The sequence below is a fragment of the Sarcophilus harrisii genome, chromosome 3, assembly GCF_902635505.1.
Source record: "Sarcophilus harrisii chromosome 3, mSarHar1.11, whole genome shotgun sequence".
NCBI classification, from domain to species: domain Eukaryota; kingdom Metazoa; phylum Chordata; class Mammalia; order Dasyuromorphia; family Dasyuridae; genus Sarcophilus; species Sarcophilus harrisii.
In genome coordinates this window covers 98202472-98229828 of record NC_045428.1, presented here as the reverse complement: position 1 = coordinate 98229828, position 27357 = coordinate 98202472, and the positions used below count along the sequence as shown (strand labels likewise).

The 27357-nt window shown below is 31.4% G+C and overlaps 1 protein-coding gene across 2 annotated transcripts in view; it reads left to right on the top strand.

Annotated features, from left to right (window-relative positions):
* Positions 1-27357, top strand: part of DIAPH3 (diaphanous related formin 3) — a 410013-nt gene that overhangs the window by 170293 nt on the left and 212363 nt on the right. For both annotated transcript variants that reach the window (XM_031958457.1, XM_023500580.2), the window contains 4 exons: positions 5730-5825; positions 8265-8359; positions 17130-17231; positions 25465-25704. In XM_031958457.1, coding sequence (XP_031814317.1) covers positions 5730-5825; positions 8265-8359; positions 17130-17231; positions 25465-25704 — 533 coding nt within the window. The remainder of the gene's footprint in view (positions 1-5729; positions 5826-8264; positions 8360-17129; positions 17232-25464; positions 25705-27357) is intronic.

Sequence of the window (27357 nt, the reverse complement as noted above, 5' to 3'; positions counted from 1 at the left end):
CTAATTTAAATACAAATTTATTTTAAAATTTAAATACAAGCAAATTTAACTTTCCCAAATTTTATGTGAAAAACACTAATGAGAAAAAAAATGAAAAGTAGTTAAACTAATTAATTTTTAAGAAAGGTTGTTTTTTTTTTTAATTTATTTTTCTGTATAAATCCAGTTTTTACTCCTTAAAATTTTTTTATATTATTTAACATCTTTCAATTCTTTTTACATTTTTATAATTTTTCGTTCCTTCTGTTATTAAAAAAACATTGAAACTGTTTTCTTTTTTTTAAAAATTTAAAAGGGTTCTATTATTTTTTATTACTTTCATATGAAATAAAAATTTTCCCATTTAAAAATAAATACAGCAAAAAATTATCACTTTGTTTGGTATAATCACGATTTAAACAATATCAAAGAAAAAGATGGGAAAAAGTTTTATTTCTTTAGAGATTGAGGGCTATTGAATTAGCACACCAGAGTTGTTTCTTTGAAATTGATTTTTTATTCTGAAGTTTTAAAAAACCCATTTTTCGTTGTAAAATTTTTTAAATTTCGAATCCATTTTCTTTTGGGGATTTTTCTTTGTTAATTTAACTGGATATTAAATTGGTTCAAAAAAACTTAATTAATTGTTCAGGCTTAACAAAAAATAAAATGTTCTAAGAGGTAATGAGTGTTAAATACTTTCATATGGAGAATAACTTGTGGGAAGATGGTTGGTGATAGAATGTCATGTGCTAGGAATAGGGAGAAAAAAACATATATCATAAACTATGTGAAAATGAGTAATATACAACAGATAAACAGAATATACAACAGAAAAGCAGATTGGAGTCAGATTATGAAGGGCTTTAAATACTAAAGAGAAGTTTTTTGTGTAGCTAAGTAATGTAAAGAAGTACACCAGAGATAATAGGGAACCATTGAAGTTTGAGCAATTGATTTTAGTGCTCAGATCTGTGATTTAGGAAAACCATTTTGTCAGTTATTGTGGAGGATGGTTTGAAGAGAGTAGATGCTTGAAGTAAGGAAATCAGTTAATATAGTTGTCCACGTGAGAGGTTATAAAAGAGTGGATTAAGTATTGGCTGTGTGAATAGAGAAAACTGGATAAGTTTGAGAGATCTCTTGGTGGTAGGGTCAATAAGACTTGATATTTAATTGGAAGTTTCAGGGCTCTGAACCAAACAAGTCACAAACAAGTCACATAAAACACAGACATTGACTGAGTAGTTATAACATAAAACAAAACATTTAACACAGACCAGGGGCTATGAGGGAAGTCGTCAGCTCCAGAGTCTTCCCTACCAGAATCCAAATGGAGCTTTTTTTTTCCTTTTTTTTTTTTTTTTAAAGCCAGATGGTGTCTTTAAAAAAACAACAAAAAACCCAGATTTATACTCTGGAATGCCCAGAGTTGTGCCAACTGGCACACAGAACCAGATGTGTCTTTAGACACCTGGTAGGTTCTCCTGCGTCCTGAGGACCCCACTCCGAGAATTTATGCCTGTCAGCATTTCATTATTCTGGGATCCAGATGCTAGTACATACAGACAGAACAGAATAGGTCTTAAGACTTAACTAGATAGTACCCAAAAGGTACTCAAACAGACAGACTTACTCTCCTGTGCCCGAAATGGAGGTGTCCACTGTTGGGCACAGTTGTGGCTGGAAACTGCTCTCTTTCTCATAGGCTCTGGAAAAAAAAATCCAGGGGTTCTGCCTCTCCAGGCCAAGAATTCAGATCCCCAGGCACCTTGAGGCCCAATGGGGAGACCTGAAAGTCTCTTATCTTTAATCGTGTTCATGTTCTAACATCTTGGCGGGTAGCCTCCAAAATGTAATGCCAGAGAAACTGAGGCAAGATAGAGATTAGAGAGTATTTAATAATTTATTTAAAGGAAGAGATTTACTGGGACCAAATGGATCCATGGTTTGGTCCCAGGGCTGAATGAGACTATTGTCTCCAAGAATCCAGCATCCCGCAGCTAATTCCAGTTCTCAATGACATATTTTTATACACAGTAGCTAAACAAAGGCAGATTCTAGCTCACCAGAATCTCCAAGCAGGAACCATCAGCTCAGCTCTGACAGGTTGGGGGGTAGGACCATAAATTCTAACAAACCAGGAGTTAAGAAAGTGTCAGACTCCAGATACAGTGTCTGGAGTTCCCCTTTATACAGTTTACACATTGACAATTTATAACCTTAGAGCAAGAATCCAGCCAACAATGAAGAGTTCTCAATGACCTATATACACATGGCTCAGATTCAGGGGGTATACTGAGGCAGGGGCGGAGTCAAGGTGCTGAGAGCAGGAATGAAACTCTGACAATCTGGTTCTGACAGGGTGAGGGGAGGCATGGGCGGAGGACCCCGGAGATGGGGAAAGGCATCTTGTCTTGATAAGACCATATCTGACATTCATAAGATCTTTTATCCTTACCAAATATTCTGATAGAGAGGGAGGGGGCTGGGTCAGGATAATTATGGGAACTGAGAACTGTGTCATAGTAATAGTAGGTAGGACTGTCCTTGTTGCATCAACAGCAAGAAAAGTTGGAGACAGTGGTGGGGTGAATGAGTAAAGGTTAAGAGAGAGGGAGGCAGCAGTACAAACAGGATCAGAAATATGATAGAGGAACTACAGAGTTGTTTTATCTTTCTATGCTACTCACTGTATCTACTAAGGATTTTTGAGGAGGGAAATGTCATGTTTGTATTAGTACTTTAGGAAGATAGTTTTGGTATTTGTGTAAAGGATGAATTAAACAAAAGGGACAAATTTCAGTGTGACAATCTACAGATTGTCCTACTTGCAGTTCCTGATAACTGACATTCCAGCTGTCCTCGTTTTTGCCTTTGCACTGACTGCCCCCCATGTTTGGAAATTATCTCTTTTCTTATCTCAGACACTTAAATTGTTCAAACTTATTTCAATAATCAACTCATCTTATCATTTTGGAAGATTTTCTAGGTTCCTTCAATTGTTGATGCTTTTTCTTCTGAAATTACTATCTGCTGTGTAGATCTTATATGTACTTATTTATTTAATTACATGGCATACATGTGTCTTTCTCCTTCCTTTTATATATAATAGTTGGTTAATTTAATATCCATGATAACATTGTGTTGATTCAATTCTGTCTTTGCAATATGTCATTAGTAAATTTCTGCTTCAGTAGATTAATATAGCACATTTGGCCTAGAAATCTTAGTCTTTACATTAACCAAAAATCCATCAGATTTTTGAAATATCAGAAGCAATCTTTTAGCTATAAAGAAGTTACTTATTCTCATTTTTATTGAATAATTTTATTCCCATTATTAGTTTTGTATTCCTCATACTGTGTGATTTAAAACTCTGCCACCTGTCCTCTTTCTTACTAGGCTTCTTTTACCTTACTTTCCTCTAGGAACTGTTTGGTCTAGTCATAATGCTCTATGTCTACTGATTGATTGTCCTTCTCATAGGTTAGAATATTTACAATCTCTGTGCCTTTGCAGTAGCTTTCTCATCTCTTCAATATTTTTCTTCCTATCCTCTCTGAGAATTTCAGGCTTCCATCCAGACAAAGCTTTTCTGAAATTTGTTTCTCTATCAGTTCTGTTGATTTTCCCAAGTGGATGGATGCCTGTACATATGTACATATTTTTATACACACAGTTAGACATGCAGAACAACCTGTGTGTGCTTAATTTAGAGCTTCTACCAATTAGGACTTTATTGTAAGGTTTTTTTTTTTTCCTAGGTTGGGAAACAAACTGAATGTACACCTAAATTCAGTATGTTTTATGCAATGCTTTCAAACAAATTTAAGTTCCGTAATCTCCAACAAAATACACTTCCATATATGTTATAACATATACTTCCATATATGTTATAACATCCATATATGTTAGAGGCACAAATAAGCAGCAATTCAGCAAATTTTGGGTTTTCCTCTGTCTATGTACGTTTGTGGGTGGTTTAGATCTTCAGTACCCATTTATTAAATACAAAACATAATATGGTACCTGAGTTGTTGGAATCTTTACAAACTGTTAAGTCATTAGAATTGATAGAGACAATAATTATCTAATTTAGCATGGTTCAGTATGATTGATTTGATCCTCCAAGGAGATGTTATGGGCCAGAAGAAACAAGGTACTAAGTGGAACTGAGAAACAATGCTTGTGTTCACACCTTTACTCATTGGAGTTCATACGTGTGGGAAATTTCAGGGTTTGGTTTGGTATGAGATATCCGAATTCACACCTCCCTTGAAGCTCTCAGGGCCAGAGAGTACTCTGGGAGAAACCCATAATCCCACTCTCTCAGAGATCATATATAAGAAACAGACAGAGGCTCTCGCCGGGAGTTGAGCTGAAAACATTGAGAGGAGAGGGTCAAGTCAGTTCAGTAGAAGCCCTCTCTCGGAGGTGCAACCAGATTCACTTCATCTCACACAGCTGTGGTGGCTGGGCTCCTGCACTTCCTCCACTGAGAGCAATGCTGGTCTGAAAGGCTCTCCAGAAAGCTGCCTGCCCCAGGCAAGGAGGTGCTGGCTGGAGGATGAAGAAAGCAGAGGCACAAGCAAGGGACAATCTGCAAGAGTTGTTAAAACCAAGCAGAAAGATAGGCCTGTAAGAAAAACTAACCGGGCTATTTTGGAGGAAGCAATAAAAGATCTGAACTTGGCTGCATTTGGGTGATTATTACTTTTAACTGAAACTAAGGCTGCCTCCAGAAAACCTCCCCGAGAAACCTGCTCCCAGAGAGAACCATTATATTATTTTAAAGAAGAAAAACACCACACTGAGTCATTTTGTGACTGAACCCTTACCTTTTTTAGGACTATGGTTTTTCAATTAAGCAGATTTTCCATATGGTCAATTAATATGCATTCATTAAGCACCTATTATGTGCCAGATATTGTGAAGACTGAGGAATTCAAAAAAAGTCAAAGGATGGTTTGCTCCCAAGGAGCTGTTTTGCTTGTTTTTGTATTTATATATACATGACAGCCATCTATCTATATTAGTGTGTTGAGGGGAAGGGAATTTAAATTAAAAATTCAAAGCCACACTACAACTGATTATAATTTAAATTTTTTCCATTATATTAATTTTATTTTTCAAATTCAAAGAAACTAATGATAAATAACTTATAATTAATACTTAGTGTAAAATTTAAAATTTTTTGACTTGACTTAGGTCAATAAATCATGTTTTTGAAGTATATCAAATATGGAGGGAAAGAATAGTATTTTGAAGACTTATTTGTGACTGTAAATTAGATCTCCAAATCTTTATTACTTACATATATGGAAGGGAGAGACAGTAAAGAAAGTTTTAAAATTCAATTAGATAATAAATTGCATTTCTAAATTCTGTTGTTCTTATGTTGCTACTGAATTATCTAAAAATGCCCTTGCAATCCCAGTGTAAATATTACTTTTGTTTTTCTGGATGCATGATTTACATGCATCCATTTGTACATACATATCGATTTATATGTATGTACAAATGAACCAGAACCTAAATGAAGTAACTGAGATGTTTATATAATACCTTTATAAAAATGACATGTATATATCAAATTTTTAATTGATTTAAAAAGGTGGGATCTTTGCTTTAATTCTTTCAGATTTCCAGATTCATTAAAAATAAATGTTTTTAATTCTTTGATGCTTGTTTGTGTTTTTATTCTACATGAAATTCACTCATTTATAGTAATTATCTTTCATTTGCAGAGAAAAAGGAGGCGGAGGACTTTGCAGAAAAGAGAACAATAAAGAAACGAATCAAAGAATTGAAAGTTCTGGATTCCAAAATTGCCCAAAACCTTTGTAAGTTAACAGTCTTTTCATATTAGTTCATTGATAGTGTGTCTGCCTTCTTTTCCTTAGTTCTGTCTCTAAATTTCTTCGTTGGAGATTTACACAATATATTTCAAAATATTGTTCTTGCTCGAGGGCAATTTAAATTGTTAAATTCGTGAACTTAAGGAACTGGTAAGGAAGAATTTAAAGAATCAAATTAATCTTACGTCTTCCAAAAAAAAAATTGTATTTTTAAAAATATATTCTTGGAGTATGTAATGACCAAGTAGGATAAAAGAATAATTATATATTTTAAGACTTATTTTTGATAGTGAGTTAAAACTTCAAACCTTACTTATAGATAAAGAAGGGAGAGATAGTAAAGAATATAAAAGATTTATGACATAGTAATTGCCATTACTCCCTCTAAAAGTTTCAAAGATTTTGTTGGAAAAAACTGATTTTTAATGTTAGTCAAAATTATAATACTAAAGCAGACAGATGAATGAATTTTTCACTGAAATACTGATGGACAGGAGATCAAATATATTTATGCTTTACTTGCAAAGTATACATTTCAAAGGAACTATAGGTATATAATAAAATTTTGCTGGCCTAGCATATGTAAGGACTGAAGGTAGAAGGGGAAGTAGTATTTCTTTTTAACAATTTCATGTTTCATTACATTGCTTAGATTTCACTGAATTTTACTTGTTTGACATGATATAATAGAAGATGAAGAGGTTTTTTTTGCTATATAAATGTTTCTAGAGTGTTTCATTTGAAGCAAGTAATTATTTTGCTTAATCAAGAAATCAATCTGTGTTGCTTTTAGTCTTATTTTATTCTCACTTATATTGTAAGTGTCCTGGAATTTTGGAATTCTTACCTCTTATAAATTCAAATTCTATGTAATATTTAGAAACCTAAACATTATAATGGATCAACTTCAGAAATATTTTGTTGAAAGAAAATAGTCAAAAATATATCTTTACCTTGAGCAATAAGCAAGAAGGAAATTTGAGCATAAGATTCCACTTTTTTGGAAGCTAAATATTTAAGAAAAAAAATTGTATATTTTAAACTTTGCTAAATGCTAATAGGATCACCATATTTGTGCCAATCATAGAACCATTTATGTTAATTCTTTACCTCTGGTTTAGGCTTCTATTAACATCTACTTTTTAGAATAGAACTCCCAAATGAAACTAAATTAAGAAATTTATAAAGGCTCCTTAGCGATGAGGAAATTAGCTGTTGTAAAGCTTATTTATTACATGGAAGAGCCATGCAATGACTTAGGCTTTTTGGCTTACTATGTAAAAATAATACAGCAGATTAAGAATTCTGAGTGGAAGAGTATCATAAAGACAGGGAATTATGTCAACTTCCTATGGAAGAAGATAAAGTAAGGACATAAATAAAAAGATGGAAGGGCTTCAAAGAAGTTAGTGATCATTTAGTACAGGAACAAATAAAATGATTTGTCTTAATCAGTAGGGAAATCATGATTTGTATTACAGATAAAATGGATGAAAGGCTAAAGAAGTACAATAATATTCATTATGATTCTTGGGTTACCAAATATACATTAAAATGGATTTATTTAGTGTGTATAATATATTTTGGCTTGAATGAAATAGCAATAATATGTATGCTTCCTATAAAAAAGGAATTCGATGAAAATTGGTTCAAAAGTTTGAAAAAATGTTGGGCATTGTAGGAATAATAACATATAAAATATTAATCATTATTAAATATTTAAGATATTGGGCTAGTGGGAGATTTTTGTGTTTTGTATTGGTGTGAATGCATAAGAGGCAGCATTGAATGTGGAGCTGAGTTCAAATCATTTTTCAATTACTATGTACTTATTTTTGGGAAAGAATATATCTCTGAGTCTTAACCTTCATCTCAAAAAAAAGAATGTGTCTTGAGGACTTGGCAACCCCAGAGATCCTTTCTATTTAGATCTATGGATCTATGTTCTTTTTACATGATCTGCTTAAAAAAAAAAATAAAATTTTTATATGACTATGAATAAATCTTGAAATTTTTATGTAGAACTATGTAAGAAATATTTCATTGTGATTAGTCATATTTTATTTTAAATGCATCAAATTTCATTATTCAAATGGATTTATCAAATCTTCATTACACGTTGTGTAATAAATAATAAATTCCAGATTGTTCCATTGTTTTTGTGATAGCCTGTATGTAAACCTTAAGTGCAATTCTGCAAGAGTCTCTACAGGAAAATAATTAAGAGCATATGAAGTTTAGTGTTAAGTCCCAGAACTAAAATGGCTCAAAATAATATGAAAAAGAAGAAAAGCTTCATCTTTCAAATTTGCCAGTCTTCTGTTTGATATGGTTCCTTTTTGATAAATTTGAAATAATATAAGACTTGTTTTCTCATTCATTATTTTTATTTTTTCATTCAGTATTTTTGTCAATCTTTTTCAGCAATCTTTCTGGGTTCTTTTCGTGTGCCTTATGAAGAAATAAAAATAATGATATTGGAAATAGATGAAACACAGTTGGCAGAGTCGATGATTCAGGTAAACAGCTGAAAGTTACAGTTTTTACAAGAATGTATCAACATGTGCTTTCATTAAATGGAATTTTTTTTATTCAATTAAAATTTTCTTTACTGGAAACCCTCCCTTGATGTGTCCTTTCCACAGTTTAGTTATGTATTTTTAAAGTTTAGTTGCGCAACATTTTATATCAGATAACATTTTATTCGTCAGTCTGTACAATTTTTTTGCGTCCATATTCTTTTAGGTTGTTGTTATTTGCAATATTAAGATTGCTTTTTAATAAAAAAACCAAGTAGCCAAGACATCTGTACTGTACAGTAGGATTTAATTTCTTAGTACAATTGAATTCTAGAGAGCTCAAAAGTTAAGCTGATATTTCAAAACAGTTTTTTAAAAGTGTCTAAATCAATAATAAGACTGTATTAAAAGCCTAGTATATGCTAAGCACTGGCATTAAAAAGAAGTTAAGCTGATATTTCAAAACAGTTTTTTAAAAGTGTCCAAATCAATAATAAGACTGTATTAAAAGCCTAGTATATGCTAAGCACTGGCATTAAAAAAAAATGACAAATGTGAAGTAATTCCAGTCCTTTATGAGTTTATGTTCTGTTGAAGAAAACATGTATGGATATGTATGTGTGTGTTGCATATATAAAAAACACAAAATAAATCATGTGTTAATTTTTAGAGAAGGACCATGCTAGTTGTGCAGGTGGAAAGAGTGCACATTTTTTCCGCCTCAGGGAAAAAGTATGCACAGCCCCACAGTGTTAAATGACTTGCCCAGGGTCACATAACTAGAAGTATTAAGTGTCAGGTCAGATTTGAACCCAGGTCCTCCTGACTTCATGGCTCGTGCTCTAACCTCTGTGTCACCTACCTGCCCCCAAGAGTGCATATTCTTAAGGGAGATGAATATAAATAAGGAATGGATTCAAAAGCACAAAGATAGGAGAAAGACTGTCATTTCTAAGAAGGAGTAAGGAAGCCAAAAGAAAGAACCATTGAATACGTGTCTGGGAATAATACTTAAAATGTTTAAGAAATTGAATTGTGCAGGCCTTTAATATCATATAGAAGAGCTCGCATTTGATTCTTTAGGCAATTGGTAACCAGAGAAGTGGTGAATTTTTTATTCTTTGTTTTTTGTTAGCAAAAGATAACAGTTTAGAAAAATTACTTTAATGGCTATCTGAAAGATGATTTGAAATAAGTTGACCAATTTGGAGCATGTATCATTTGTTGAACAAATAAAAAAATTATTATGTATTTTTGTGGATCTACTATTGTACTTGTTTCTGAGGATTCAAATTAGAAAGAAAAAAATAGCCCCTTCCTTAAAGACACTTATTCTGGTGGAGAGAATACCTACACTCAAAAATGATGACCTGTCAGGCATACTTCAGTCCAGAGTGTTACTGGCTTGGTGAGTAGGGCAATAGAGGAGTAAATTGACATACCCTATCCAGGAACAATGACAGAATTGACTTGACCGTAATTCATGGTTCTAGAACTATTGAAGTCAAGGGATGAATAGCAAGGTGGTTAAAAGCCGTGGAGATGATTGGTGAGTAGATGGTTTTTTTTTTTTTTTTTTTTTTTTTCCTAAAATAGTTGCCTAGTAGAATTTGTAACCAATAAGGCAAACAAATAGTTAAAATCAAGGCCTTAGAACAGAAGTTCCTCTAGTAGCTTAGGCAAGAGGTGATACAATTCTGCTTTAGGGTTTTTATGGTATTAGTGAAGAAAGGGATGGTTTTAAGAGAGATTTTTTGGATGTAGGAAGGACAGTATTAAGTAACTAATTGAATGTGGTATGACTGAGAGTGATAAGTTTAAGTTCAAACTGAGGTTTCCAATTTGAGTGACTAGAAGAATAGTTCCTTTGACAGAAATAGAGGGGTAACTTTGAATAAAAGATATCAATTCTATTTTGACCTTACATGCCAATTATCTGGCAGTTGTCTGTAGAATTTTGGACCATATCTCTCAAGTAAGGAATCAAAGACCCTGTAGTGGTGCTTATGTTTTATTATTTTTCATTTTCCTTGGTATTCTCCATGTGAAATACTAAGTATAAAGGAGGGCAGTAGATCTCCATACAAAAAATTCCCTGCAACAACTTTTTCTCATTGATATTGTTTTATACACATACATACATGTATATATTATATCAAGCAAAATTTAGATTTTTTTTTTGAGATTAGAAAGGGTATCAAAGAGAATTATGTAACAGAATTGACATAATTCTAAGTGAAACTGTGACCTTACAGATATAAAAAAAGGGTCATAGAAACTTTAGAGATCATATATTATGGAAAGCATTGTGACAATGAAAAAATTTGTTGGCTTTGGCACCATTTGCAAAAAACAATATTTTGGATAAACTATAGGGCATGAAGATGAGTTATGTGTAACAAATCTAGAAAAATAGGTTAGGGCCAGACAGAGAAGAGCATTAGCAGTTAGTTATAAGAGAAGAACTTTAAAAACTGTACAGAGGAGTTTGTATTTTATCCTACTGGCAAGAGGGGCTCACCAGGGTTTGTTTGTTTTTTGAACTGGACAATGAAATATTTAGACTTGTGCTTTGAGAATGTCATTTTTGTCAGCTTTCTGGTGGATCAGTTGAAGGAAATGATGCTTTTTAGAAAGCTACTCTAATAGTTTGGGTAAGTAGTGATGAGGAACAGAACTAGATTGGCTAAGCAATATATAATATATAAATAATATGCAACACGTATTTTGGAAGTAGAATTGACAAAATTTTGCAGCTGATTATATTTGAGGGAAGAAGAAGAGACAAGGATAACCCTTTGATTATAAACCTGGATAGCTGGAAATCTGGTAGCATCATTAGCAGAAGTAGTAGAATCTTCAATAGAAGGTTGGGGTCCTCAAAGTACGGCCAGCGGCCAAATGCAGCAGCTGAGGACATTTATCCCCCTCACTCAGGGCTATGAAGTTTCTTTATTTAAAGGCCCACAAAACAAAGTTTTTGTTTTTACTATAGTGTGGCCCTCCAACAGTCTGAGGGTCAGTGAACTGGCCCCCTTTTTAAAAAGTTTGAGGACCCCTGGTTAGAGGAAAGGTGGGTTTTGTTTTGGATATATTTAGCAGGAGGTATCTATGGTATGTCTGTGGAAGTATCGAGTTGGCAGTTGATATTGCCAATTGGAACCAGTGAGATGGCTCATTGGATAGAGGACTGGCCTGAGCATCAGGGAGATCTGAGTTGAGATCTGGTTTCAGATAATTACTAGCTGTGTGACTCTGGGCAAATCACTTAAACGCTGTTTGCCTTAATCCAAAAGAGAAGCCAACTGACAAAACACTCCTATTTGCCAAGAAAATCCTATAGACATTATGGTCCATAGGGTCATGATGATTGAACAGCAACAAATACCAAGTTGGAGCTCAATGAGATATTTGCCTGGATATATAGATTTTTGCGGTCATTGGCATAGAAATGATAATTGACCCCATGGGAGCTAATGAGGAAACAGATAGTAAAGAAGGAGAAGTGAAAATCTCAGAGCCTTGGTGTGTACCCATAATTAAGGGGCTGAGTATAAATGGTGGTCCAGCAAAAGAAACTGATAAAGAATGCCTAGACAGAGAATTCTCAGAAGAAATAAATGGTAATCAGGAGCTTCATATTGTGCAGTAAGGTTAAAAAGGATGAGCACTGAGAGGAGGTCATTAAATTTGCCAATTAAGAGACATATCACCAATTATTTTGGAGAATGTAATTTCAGTTGGATATGACAAATTGATGATGCATTAAAACAGGTTGAGAAGGAAGGAAGGAAGAATAGGTAATGTTGGGGATGTGATAGTGACTCTTGCTAAGAGTTGGATTGTAAAGGAGATGGGAAATACCTTAAGGATAGCCTGAGGAATGGGAAAGTGGGAGAGAAGGTCTCTTACTTTAAGGAAGATAGGCATTGGTACCTTAATGAATAGAATATTTAACTAGAGTCTGGGAGACCTGATGTGACTCCCATCTAAAACACCTATCTGAAGCCCTTTTAACCACTATGGGCTTTGGTGTCCTCATCTTTAAAATGAGAGAAGTGGAATAGATAACCTTTAAGATCTGTTTCAGCTCTATATCGATGATACTATTAATTATCACTTTGTGGCAATGCGGGCCCACTTTAGATGAACTAGCATAATTTTGTAGTATATAACTAGTCAGCAGTATGATAGATAAGAATGGTGTATCTCATTAAAAGCTTGAGAGGGCTGGGCAAAGGATATGAAATTGGAGAACATTACAACAAATTTTCATTGAATAATAGGTTAAAATCAACTTGTAAATAAAATAAAGACATTTTTCTTACTCTCTCCAGCCTTCATAATTTGTATCGAGCTTAGTTGGTAGTGAAATATCCTGTGACACTACTTTTTCCTGCTTTGTTAACCAATAAAACAGTGTCATGTGATTTTTTTTCCCCAAGCTTGTATAATGTGAGAATGACAGATGTTTTGATCTAAAAAGGCTAATATATGACTTAAGTCAATAGCATTTTCTTGAACAGTTTTTATAACATAGTGCATCTATGTGTCTCGTCTTCTTTGCTAGATCATAGATTCCTTATTAGTCAGTATGGTATCTTAGTTTGTATCTGTATCCTCTATAGAGGTATTTATATGGTAGACACTCAATAAATACTTGTTGAATGAATGTTTATTGAACAGCTTTGATTCTTTGTGACTCTTAGATAGAAATGTTTTTAATAATTACTTTTGGTATTTAGCTAGAGAGGGAATGTGTCCTGAGAGTCAATACCTTTTAAACTTTTTTTCTGTATTTGGGTTTTAATATATGTAAAATCCATAAATTCCATCATTTTCAAAATTCTCACATTTCATTTAAAAATTTCATCCTTATTTATGGTAATTTGTGACCCCCAAATTATTCTGATTAATTTTAGAATAAGATTTTAAATAAAAAATACACTTGTATCATTATTTAATAGAATTCAGAAATAAACATTTACTACCTTTCTCATCTCTTGAGATGCTTAGCAATAACTCATAGTTGTTTTCCCCACACAAATAAAAAAAAATCATATTTTGTATCTTTTTATGTTCAACAAAACAGAAAGTGACTTTGAGAAATTAGGAGCATATTATTTTCCAGAAATATTACATATTACAGTAATTTCTAAGTCATTTATACAGCTATATTTTTAATTACAGTTTTCTCAGTTTTTTCATTTAATATAATTTTTTTCCCCTTGGAAATCACTACTTATTGAATTTCACTTAGAATTTATTGTTTCTTTTTTTTTTTTCTTTTAATCTTATCTTAAAAAAAAAATAAGGACAATAAAGAATCCTGTGGATTTGGACTTGTTAATTTCTCTGGACTAGCTGAATGATATTAGTGGATATTACTTTGGGAATTAAATCAAGTTAAATCAAGACAGTTTAACCCCACAGATGCCTCATACATTCCTAGTTACATATCTCATGCCATTAAATATATTTTGGTATTTCTATTCTCTTCCCATTTCCACAGTTGTATATTAATTTTTTTTAACATAAATGTGCTACATATTTACTAGGAAACATAATTTTAAGCAGCATAGTTTAAATCATGATAATAAGATTAAATAATACATAGCAGTCATATACAAAATTTCTTTTTTCCCTAAATTGCTGAAAGGACCTATAAGATAAAAGATAACTAAATACATGGGCATTTTAATAATTTTCAGATGTCTCTTTGAATACAAGATAGTAAATTCCTTTTTTTAATTACTGTGAGGGAGGAAGGCAATAGGTATTTATTAAGCCTGATTTTGTTTCAGGTACTCTACTATGTGCTTTATAAGTATTGTCTCATTTAATCTTCATCATAGTCCTGAGAGGTAGGCACTATTATTATGTTGATTTTAAGGTTAATTGAAGCAGAAGAAGTTAAGTGCCTTACCTGGAGTCATACAACTAATAAGTTCCTGAGGCTTGATATAAAACCCAGGTCTGCCTCTAGGCCTGGGCTCTGTCAACAGCATCATTTATATTCTTTGGTCACTAAATAATAAAAGGGGGAAAAAAATGAGAAAGGGAAAAAAATAACAAAAAAAAGTGAAAATACTATGCTTTGTTCCACATTCAGTCTCCATAGTTTTCTCTGGATGTGTTTAGCATTTTCCATCCCAAGTCTATTGGAATTGCCTTGAATCATCACATTGTTTAGAGGAGCCAAATCCATCACAGTTAATCATTATAATTTTGTTATTGGCTACAGTATTCTCTTGGTTCTGCATACTTCACTAAGCATCAGTTCATGTGAGTCTTTCATGCTTTTCTGAAACCAGCCTGTTCATCATTTCTTATGGAACAATTATTTTATTACATTCATATACCATAATTTATTCACAAGCATTCCCCAACTAGTGGACATCCACTCAGTTTTCAGTTCCTTGCCACCACAAAAGGGCTGCTACAAATATTTTTGCACATGTGGGTAATTTTCCCTCTTTTATGATCTGTTTGGTACACAGACTGTTTGGTACAGTAGTGACACTTATTTTTAATATTTAATGGAAAATGTTGGCTGTTATATTTCAGAATTCATGTAGGTTTGTTTTTATGGCACATAAAAACAGTATGAGTATGAGTCACTCTGTCAAAATTTCTTTGAAACTACAGTAAGAGTCCACTGGACCACCCAGATTTGGTCAGGTCCTTCCTCAGTGTCTCTTGCCCTTGTTCTTGTTTTGCTGCCAATTTAGTGTTCTGTGGTTAAAATGTATAAATTTATTAATTGAAGAATCCAAAGGGAAGCACTGTCATTCAATTTTTATGATGAAAGTTTCAACCAATAGATTTTTTTAACAAATAAAAACTTTTATAAAAACATCACACACTCAGTGTGTATGATGTCTTTCATATGAAAGATTTGTGAAAAGTATAAATGTCAAAAAAGCAATGGAATGATTGCAAACAACTTGGAGGGTCAGTGCTAATAAGAATAATTTGAACTGCCAAGAGAAATATTAGATGTAATGTAAATAAGTAATAGTTTCTCAGAGAAAGAGAGATTGCTGTTTTGCTTTCTTAAGAATTTCTTCTTGAATTCATATTGAATTATTTGGTGTCTAGGGGAGCGAGTAGGAGGAAGGGAAGGAAAAAATTTGGAACACAAGATTTTGTAAAACTGAATGGTAAAAATTATCTGTGCATTTTTTTTAAACAGCTTTAATAAAAAAAAAAAAGATTATGAGTCACTATTGCACTTTTAGCCCAGATGGGTTACTAAAACCTTGTCTCATAAATAAACAAGTAAACAGATAGGTAGCTAGATAAATAAATAAGGAATTATCTCTAAAATACATGGAAAATCAAGATTTGATTAATTTGAAATTGAGGTTATTTTATGTAACTATTTATACATGTCATTCCTTTCATCAGATTGTAAGCCACTTGAAAGCATTAAGTACTTGATGACTATTAATTCTAAAGCCTGTCACAGTACTTTTTTCATTAGGTGTTGTTGAATTCGATCAGTTTTCATTAATGGTTAGTACAATAGACTTTTAAGTTTCATTTACATTATTAATATTTTCCAACATCCCTTTAAGTTTAGAAAAGTTAAAACTAATTGCTTAGCCAAAAGAAGAAACTGATATTTTAGTCCTAATATACTTATTTTGTAATATTTGTTAACATAATTTTATATCAGTTTTGTATAATGAGGAAAAAAGTATTTATAATACTATTAAAAATAAATCTCAAACTTAAAGGAGAATTTTTATTAATTTTGACTTTTGATGCACTTACATTGTACTTATTTAATTTTCTCTTGTTTTGATTGACATTGAATCAGTGAATCAGTGATGTGTAAATTGATCTAATATTTTCATAATATTATTTTCTTTACATTTTTTTAACACTTTTTTGGGAATGAGTTAATTCTGTTTGTGTATGTCTGGTATGACAATGACATAAGGTCAGAGTTAAATTATTAGCAAGTGTTGAGACTTAAACATTTTAAATGTTAATTTTAATATATGCCTAATTAAGATTATCATTTAGCATCAGCATTCTTTTACAGCATTCAAAACTTAATACATTAGAACATCTCTATGAGAATTTTTTGTAAGATAGATTAAATCTTGTCCAAGGGGATAATTTTATCATTTAAATACAAAAAGGGATGCCATTGTTGAACATTTCCTCCTGGAGTATCTTAGAACACATCTTGTGTCTTCATGTACTCTTTCAACAGAAATCATTCCTTTACTTGCCTGCAAAAGTATTTTATATTTCAGCCTATATTTCTTTTGAATAATTGATTTAAACAATGTTACTATACTCTCTTGACTATTCTTTTGCCCATCAGCTTCCATTTTAGTAGTGAACAGGCAATTTTCTTCCCTGAATGAATTAATAACTAAATGATAACACCTATATAGATTTCTTCTATTAATGCTTTTACTATTCTTTCCTATAATTTCTGTCATTTAATTCTTTATATTGTAAAATAATGGCAGGATTTCCCCAGTTAGTAGGTTCACTCCTGAAAATTTTTTTTTTGTCATTAATAGAATATAATTTATATTATTATTAGATTCAATTCATATATCAATTTTGCAGGTAATTCTATTTCCTTCCCTCCCTCCTTTCTTTCTTTTTTTTTCTTCCTTTGCACATGTAATTTTTTTTGACTGTTAATGGGAACTTTATAATGAAAATTTTGTATATGGATACAAGTTTTCAAAGTGTAGTTTGTAGATATTGTTTAAAACTTATTTTCTTTTTTTGTTGTTAGAACTTAATAAAACACTTGCCAGATCAGGAGCAGTTAAATTCACTGTCTAAGTTCAAGAATGAATATAATAATCTATGTGAGCCAGAACAATTTGCAGTTGTGGTGAGTACTGTTCCTTGGGGTTTTGTTTCTTTATTTTAGCATATGTGCTGTTAACTGTTTTAGAGCAGCCATTTCTTTGAAAACTGTTCATGGCCTTTGACATGACATCCATTAGAACTCTTGGCCTTTTCTTATTTTGTTTTGTTTCAATATATCTTGGATTCCATACCTTCATGTGATTATTTGATTCAAAGATTTTTTTTCTTTTCATTATGAAAAACCATCTGGAATTTTACTAAGAAATTGAATTAAAAAAATTAATTTCTGAACATATACCGCAAGGAGGCAAAGTCCAATATACACTTAAATATTCATAGTATTATTATTCGTGTTATTGTGCATTTTCAATTTTAATATTAATAATTCACTGGAGGATTATTTTATCTTTTTCATCCCTAGCTCTAGAAACCTTTTCATAGGACATAACCTCATTATTAACATATTACATATTTTAAAGGTTCCACTAGTATTTCTTAGATATAGTTGCCTACATCACTTTCTCTTTTATTTTATCTATATATTTTTGGTATCAATAGCATTTTATCAGAGAAAGAATTTGGTGGGGCCCTGTCCTTGTTTTTTCCAAATGCTTTATGTAATACTGGAATTAATTATACATGAATGTTTGATATAATTTGCTTGTGATTCCATCTGATCTGGTGGATTTTTTTGTTGGAAGTTTGTGCATGAATTTCTTTTGAGAATGTTTTATCTACATTTTCATAAATATGTTTTTCTGTTTCATTTTTCAGTTTTATTGTATATAACTAGATAAAATAATTTTGGCTAATTTCATTTCTTCTCAATTTTCCTTTGCTGCTATTTTATGTTTTTTATTTTTTGTTAATCATACTAATGATTTGTCTTCTTTAAATAAAAAAATACATTGTCTTAGTTTTATTGATTTAATAATTCTCTCATATTCATTGTTATAAATCATTTCCTTGAGTTTCAGAATTTCTATTGTTTTTTTTTTAGATTTGTTATCATTCATTGATCTCTTTGTTCTCCCTTTAGTAGATGAAAATTTAAAAAAACATTTCTCATAAGATTTGTTTAAAGAACACATCCTAAATTTTCCTATATTCTCTTATTGTTATCCTTTTTCTTGATGAAATTATGTATTGTTTCAGTGAAATTTTTTTACTAAGTTTTTTTTTTTTATGCCACTTTATATTCCTTTTATTGAATGACATTTGTTGTAATTGTCATTAAAGAATTATGTAACAATTCTGATTTTCTACATTTGCCTTTGAGGATTTTACGCTCTGCCATATGCTCATTTCTTTTTATAATGTGCTAGGCATGTTGAGAAATATACTTTTTTTTTCTTTTTCCATATAGTAATGACTAGATATCCTCTCATTTCTAAATTTTTAAGATTGTATTTCAGGCCTGATTGCTTATTTTTTTTATTTATGGTGTATATTTTTTAGGTTTGTCAGAATTTGGGAAGGATATATAAAATTCTTCAATTATTATAATTTTACTATTTTTTCCCCTTGTAGATTGCTTAATTTTATGTTCAAATATTTATTTGCTTTGCTATTGGGCATATCTCCTTTAAAATATTGATATTCATTGTCTCTGGTAGCTTTAAGTTTAATGTAGTTTTTATACTTGCCTTTTTTGAAATCATGATCACTACCCCTGTTTTTTTGAGTGTACCAGAAGAATAATAGATTTTTCTCTAACTTTTTATTTTAGCTGTGTGAATCTTAATGTTTCAAGTGTGTTTTTTGTAATAAAAACAAAGGCTTAGATTATATTCTCTTCTTTCTCTTGTCTTTCTCCCCTCTTGCTTGCATTTTTAAGGTGAATTCTCCCTATTAACTTTTACTCTTGGGATAGACAATTTTATATTTCTTTTCTTTTTGTCCTCTTAGACTTTATCCCCTGCATCCACCCCTAATTCATCATTTCTTTGCTAAGAAAAGAGAAGGCTGCTCAGTACCATTTCTCTTTGCTCAAGATAATCTGATTTCATCCTCATTTTCATTTTTCTCGTAAGAAAAATAATAATCTTAGAAATTTGCCTGGTGGAACTAAAAGATTAAATGATTTGTCCAGAGTCACACAACCATAGCTTATTAAAATTAGGATTTGATTTCAGGTTTTATTGATTCCAAGGTCTGTTCTATGATGTCTTGCCTTCATAGAATAATAATAATAATGATATAATTTCATATAGTGATAATAATTTTATTCACATAACCCAAATTATGTCATATAAATTTATGTCATAAGAAAACATTTCTTATGACATAAACAGTCTCCCATTCCCAGTTTTTTCTTAAAAAAATTTTTTTTCTATGAATATAGTTATATTTTTGCACATATGAGTCCTTTAACTTCTTTGAGGTTTATAAAAATTGGTATTACCAAGTCAAAGGGCCTATATAATTTAGTTCATTTTTTAATATCTCAAATTATTTTCCAGAATGGTCAGACAATTTCAGTAAAAGTGAATTAATATTTCTATATCCTTAAGATCCTTCCATCTTTTTTTATTTGCTTGTTTGTTTTGAAGCTGTATGATGCTTGAAAGGAACAGAAAATTTTAATTAAGTATACCTACATAATGTACAAAATATATTAACATACCAAGACATCCAGAGCCTGACATTTATATCTAAAATTTCAGCAGTACTCTAAAACTTAAATAGGTGAAGAGAGTATGCTTATTCAGAATTAGACTATGCCAATAGTTTATAAAATTTTTGAGAGTTTGTTAATTGCCAGAGCAATGAAACTACTGAGGAATTATTTAATAGAACAAATCAAGACAATAATTAAATTCTTCCTATCAGGGAAATTCAAACTAGCTTGAATTGCAAAGCAAAGGACAGTTAAGAGGCATGGAGAAGATGTTATAAATAAGTTTTATACTTATGAATATAAGATACAACCAGATCTGAATCATTCTCTTACAACACAGATGTGTGTGTGTAAGTATATGTATATTTTTGTTTGTATGTTACACATATATACTCTGTCTTAAAAAAAACAGATGACTTGATAAATATTACATACGTATCCAGAAATCCAATAAAAATGTTAATTGCTTAAAGTTTTAAAACTTCAATTGTTTCACCACTTAGACTGAATAAAAGATCTAGAATTTCAAAAGAAATAATGATGAAAAAATTGAATAAAGGGATACAACCTTACCAGTTCTCAATGTATGCTTTAACTGATTAAAAGAGAAAATAGTTGATGAATGAATTAGTTTAGTTAAGACCCAGAAATCATGGATAATTATAGCTAGTGTAGTATCTCATATCTAGTAATAATAGTGACAACATTTTAATATTACTTTTGGGTTGGCAAAGTGGTCCTAAAAACAATTTAATCTATCTTCTTGAGTTCCTGTATTTTCCAGAAACACTGCTCCCAGGTCACTTATTCAGGGTTATACAAATCAAATTACCAAAACTTTATTATGCAGAGCTAGAAAAAAAAATCATAACAGAATTCATTTATAAGAACAAAAGTTCCAAAATTTCAAGGAAATTAATAAAGAAAAAGTGAAGGAAGATAGTATACCGATACCAAGTCTCAAACTGAATTATAAAGCAGTAATCATCAAAACAGTCTGCAGTTTGGTATTGGAGAAGAAATAGGAGTGATAGATCAAGGGAATGGATTGGTATACCATACACAATAGAAAATGACCATAGTAATTTTTAACATGTGTTTTTCAAAATTTTTATTCCCAAATTCTCTTCCTTCTCTCTCCCTTACTTTCTCCCTAAAAGTAATCAATTGGTATAGCCTAGACATATGCATGTCAAACATGTATAAATGTATTCTTACAGAATACACAAATATGCAACCATTTCCACATTAATCATGTGACATAAGAAAACATATCTCCGCCAGAAAAAAAAAGATTGTGAAAAAAATAAAGTGAAAAATACTATGCTTTGATTGTCTTGAGACTCCATCAGTTCTTTTTCTCGAGGTAGATAGTATTTTTCATCATGAGATCTTTGGAATTATCTTTGTATTTCTAAGAATGGCTAATATACATCCATCATATGATATTGCTATTCTTCTTTATAATATTCTTCTGGATCTGTTTCCCTTCATTTTGATTAAGTTCGTGTAAGTTTTTTCTGATTTTTCTGAAATCATTCTGTTCATCATTTCCTGTTCATTATTTCTTATAGCATAGTAGTATTCAGCACACAGCACGTACAACTTGTTCAGACATTCCTTTACTTTCTTTTGATAGGAATGGCTATTGCATTTTATCCGGGGGAAATGGGAAGCAGTTTAGGTAGAAATAAGATTTTGATTCATATATCAAGTGATTTTAACTAAAGCCATTTGAAATACTTTGTTGGTCAATCTTTTGGACCACAAACAACAAATACCTCTTGTCTTAAAAATTCTTTCCAAGGTATACAGGTGAGACCTATAGCTAATCCAGTGGGCTTTCCATTATATTGCCTACCATCCATCAGAAATATTTCTTTCTTATTTACTAGGTTTTTCCCACCATATATTTTTGCTATGATGTTTAATGGCTTTGGAAGTCTTTAAGAAGGCCCTCTAATATTTATTGTTGCACTGATGTTTTACATTCATAATATGAGCAGGAGATGAATAACAGAGTCAGAAAAGGTAGTTATTCACCTTCCTTATTGATATTGCTATGTGCTAAGCCCTATTGTCACATCCTTAGGAAAAGAACATGTATAAAACTCATGTAATAGGTGTACCAAATGATAATATACAAAAAGCACATTGAAAACCTTTGATTGCTACACTAATATTAAGCATCTCTGTAAATACATTGCTATGCTTGCTTAAGATTGCTTTTGACATTTTATCTTTACATTCCCAGTTCTTAATTTTAAATATAAGTTTTCAAGTATTTTAACTGATATGAAGACATGTTATTTGTTAACTATCTTAAACTATCTGAGCTTCTGTCTCAACATTTTTGGATTTTGTTTGAAATGATGAAAAAGAGCCTTTCAAGTTTTAAGAGATGAGAGTCTGCTTTCATAGGTTTACAGGTGAGAACCTTTTATAAAACTCAGGAATGTAACAAGCAGTGAAAATGTACTGTTAGTCAACCATTTATCAATCTATCTGTAATAATATGATAAATAAGCTAATAAGCTAAATAGCAAATTTCTCCAACATCTTTTATTTACCAAGAAAACCATGGGGTCACGTAGAATGAGATCTAACTGAATGACTAACAATAATGAAAAAGTTTTAGGACATCTTGTAGATAGCAGATTTAAAATAATGAAAGGTAGCATGGAATAATACATATTTGAAGCCAGAGGATTTGTGTTCAAATTCTATACCAATATGACTTTGGCTAAATTACTTATCTATACAATTAAGACATTGGACTACTTAGCCTTCAGTGTCCATTCTGACTTTTAATGTATGAGTCCATAACCCATAATTTTAGGCTTTTGTTCTATCTTTTAGATATAAATTTTATTAGTCCAGCCAAACTGAACTTTTTTCTATTGTTCTTTGAGTTAGTTAATACTCATGCATTTCTTCCTTCTGGAATGACTTTTGGGTCCATCTCACCCAGATGTAATATTTTTTTCTTAAATCTTCTTATTACTTTGTTCCTCTTCTATAACATTGTCTGTCTTGAATTATGATTTCTTGTGCCCTATTCCATATTCCTTATAAATTTGTCAGCTCTGGGAGAACAGCAGTGGTATTACACAGTTCTTTGACCAAGTATTCAACAAATATTTGTAGAATTGAATTGGATTATAAAAATAATTTGATTTGAAAAATGAGATCTCTGAATGAAATAATAGCAATGTGAACTATTTCCATGCCTTAAAACAGACAGCATCACCTAGTTTTCAGTTCTGAACAATCAGTGTGTGAGTTTTATATTAAGTCATCTCTTAAACTTAAGGCTTCTGGATTTAGATGATCTTTTATAGTCCTATGATTCTTCCAAAATTATATATAGAAATATACAAGGATCAAGAATTAAGGTATATGTACCAGATCTAAAATTATATTATAAAGCAGAGGTTACTAAAACCATCTGGTATTGGCTAAGAAATAGACTAGTTGATCGATGGAATAGGTTAGGTTCAAAGGACAAAACAGACAATAACTTTAATTATCTAGTGTTTGACAAACACAAAGACCCCAGTTTTTGGGATAAGAATACATTATTTGACAAAAATTGTTGGGAAAATTGGAAATTAGTATGCCAGAAACTAGGCATTGACCCACACTTAACACCGTACACCAAGATAAGGTCAAAATGGGTTCATGATCTAGGCATAAAGAATGAGATCATAAATAAATTGGAAGAGCATAGGATAGTTTACCTCTCAGACTTATGGAAGAGGAAGGAATTTATGACCAAAGAAGAACTAGAGATCACTATTGACTACAAAATTGAAAATTTTGATTATATAAAATTGAAAAGTTTTTGTACAAACTAAACTAATGCAGGCAAGATTAGAAGGGAAACGATAAACTGGGAAAACATTTTTACAGTCAAAGGTTCTGATAAAGGACTCATTTCCAAAATATATAGAGAACTGACTGTAATTTATAAGAAATCAAGCCATTCTCCAATTGATAAATGGTCAAAGGCTATGTTTGTACAAAAACTTTGGATTTGGAACTATGCTCAAAAAGTTATCAAACTGTGCATACCCTGGATTACTGATCCAGCAGTGTTTCTACTGGGTTTATACCCTAAAAGATACTTAAAAAGGGAAAGGGACCTGTTTGTGGCAGCCCTGTTTGTAGTGGCCAGAAGCTGGAAAATGAATGGATGCCCATCAATTGGAGAATGGTTGAGTAAATTGTGGTATATGAATGTTATGGAATATTATTTTTCTGTAAGAAATGACCAGCAGGACGAATACAGAGAGGATTGGCGAGACTTACATGAACTGATGCTTAGTGAAATGAGCAGAACCAGGAGATCATTATATACCTCAACAACGATACTGTATGAGGATGTATTTTGATGGAAGTGGATTTCTTCAGCAAAGAGAAGATATAACTTAGTTTCAGTTGATCAAGGATGGACAGAAGTAGCTACACCCAAAGACAGAACACTAGGAAATGAATGTAAACTGCTTGCATTTTTGTTCTTCCCAGTTTATTTATACCTTCTAAATCCAATTCTCCCTGAGCAACAAGAAAACTGTTCGGTTCTGCACACATATATTGTATCCAAGATCTACTATAACCTATTTAACATGTATAGGATTGTTTGCCATCTGGGGAGAGGGTGGAGGGAGGGAGGGAGGGAGGGAGGGAGGGGAAAAATTGGAACAGAAGTGAGTGCATGGGTTCTGTCAATAAAAAGTTATTTAAAAAAAAAAAGAATTAAGGTATACTCAAAATTCTGTATAAATTTTATTTTGCTTTCTGTGTTCATGTCAGTCTGAAAATGAACTAAAACCAAAGGCACTAACATGACTTTTGTCAATCCTCCCATTTTCTTTGTTTAACCTCTTCAGGGAAGACTTATTATATCATAGTAGTGTGTATCCTTATTATTTTCACCTTATGTCTTCTACCATGTCCCATCTATGACTTTGTTGGAATGTGACAAAAGACAGTCAGTTCCCGTCCTTTTCTGAAGAAGCTCATATTAACATAACTGAAACTGTTGATCTTCATATACTTATTCTAAGCAACCCTGATAGCTACTTTATGGTCATTTCTGAAAACAATTTCCTTTTTAGCAGAATAAATACTTTTAGACACTTTTAAATATGTGTGGAACAGAACAACATGACTGATTTTCCAAAGATCTGTAACAATGCCATGTCTCCACAATTAAATGTCAGAATACCTTTGATTTTGTTGTACATATTTATGGTTATAATTTCCATTATTTCATTTTAAGATTTATTTGAAGAAGTAGATTACTTAAAAATATTACCTTAGCTATTATGTATAAGGGGTTGGTTTCCTTTCATTTATTACTTATTTTAATGGAACTTTATTTTACTTTTAACTCTGAATTTTCTCTCTCCAACTTGTTATTCCCCCGTACATAAAACATTCTCAATAATAGGAGCAAACAACAATTTTCTCAAGTATTAATTTCATATTCATTCACTAGTTTTTTCTATTTTTGGAGAGTTTACTACTTCTTTCCTTTTCTAGCATAACATAGTATAAAGAATGTCCATTTGTATAGTACTAAATAAAAGATAACATGAATTTTAAAAAAATTTTCTCTTTTTCCCCCCAGATGAGCACTGTGAAAAGACTACGACCACGTCTGACTGCCATTCTATTTAAACTTCAATTTGAGGAGCAGGTGAACAGCCTCAAACCAGATATCATGGCTGTCAGTACTGCATGTGACCAGATAAAGAAGAGTAAAAGTTTCAGCAAATTATTGGAACTTGTGTTGCTACTGGGAAACTACATGAATGCAGGCTCCCGGAATGCCCAGACCTTTGGGTTCAACCTTAGCTCCCTTTGCAAAGTGAGTTTTGTGTTTATGTTTATCTGAATGTTTTATTTTGAATTATAAGGATTATTCATATTTAGCAGATGAAAATAAATTTAATCTGCTTATTATCAATACTTGAACTTCATGACAAACCAAGGCTCATCTTGACTCAACTTCTAAACTAAATGCAAATATTGATCTTTTTTTTCCCCCCTCAAATGTAGTCAATCAAAGTTACTATATTTTATTTGAAATAAAACACAGAATTCAGCTGGAACATCAACATACTGAAAAATTATATTTCATTAAGTTCAGAATTTTTTTTTATTATTCTGTATATTTTCAGAGATCTTTAGACTTAATTTGGATTTTTTTAAACTTTTAGAACCTTTAATTCACATTTCACATTCATATTTTAAAAAATATAACAGACAATAATAGTACATGAATGTACAATATTTGTACCTTAGCTAGATATGCACAAGTTTTTCAGAGCATATTGAAAAATTTTCTTCATCTTGATCAATGAATTGGAGTAAGATATGCAATATATTCAATTTCAAATTGAATCAGATTATAGACTGGTTTTTTTTGTTTGTTTTTTATTTGCATTTGAAAATTGAATACCAAAAATTTTATGCAAAACTAGTTTTCATTTTTTTTTAAATTTCTTTTTGAAGGGAATTTCCTGCAGAGATAGTGTTTTTCTGATCTGATAGTGATCTTCTGTGTGGTTTTTTGGGGGGCAATAGAATGGAGGAAGGTGATGGATCTTCCTCTGTTAATATAGATCAACAACTGTGCTGTAATTTTTGTCTTTGAGAGTTTCCAAAGGTCATCTCCACACCAATCTATTTAAAGCACTTGAATCCAGGTCTTATTGATTCTAGAGATTGCTAGCTATTCATTATAAACTGAGTTGCCTTTTTTTTCCCCCCATTAATTAGACACTGTAAGTATATTTTCTTGTCCTTGGATAGATGAAATGTACTCTCTTATGAATGTATTGCATTCTTTTGTTGCCATTTCTGGTAGGAAGACAAGCAACATTTGTAGTACCAGCTATTTACATGTATTTCTCTTAGTTGAGGGCATATAGTATTTTGTACTCAGCTTTTAGTTTTCCATAAACTTTTGGTGAACATTATATATTCTTCCAGTTTCCTTTCATCTCATTTCTAACTTTTGTTTTTTAATGGCTGGTTTAATCTCAGTTTATTCAGGTTATTTAGATTTTTCAGAATTAAAATTATTCATATTTTTTCTCATCTCATATCTCAACTTTCTGCTCATTTTAGAGGTCCTTATATCCCTCCAATAAGAGTGTCATAGTACCACAACTAAAAGAAGTATTTTTTTATTTTCAATTCATTTACTTAATCCCATTTTCTTTTATCATATTCACAATAATTGAGATTTTTTTTCTCCTCTCCTTTATATAAATTAATCATTAAAATCATCTTCAGGGTAACAATTAAGATTGTTTTTATTTCTTTAATCTTTCAGACTAGTTTTTAAAAGGTACATGTATTTGAAAATACTGAACAAAATGGGTTTTAGTCATTTATCCTTAATGAAGCATTTTTATTATGATTTTATATTGGAATATAATTTTAATCTGGCATCTTTATGTTTGCATTCCTCCTGTTTTTGTACAACATACAAAATTCCTCAACTTCATATCTT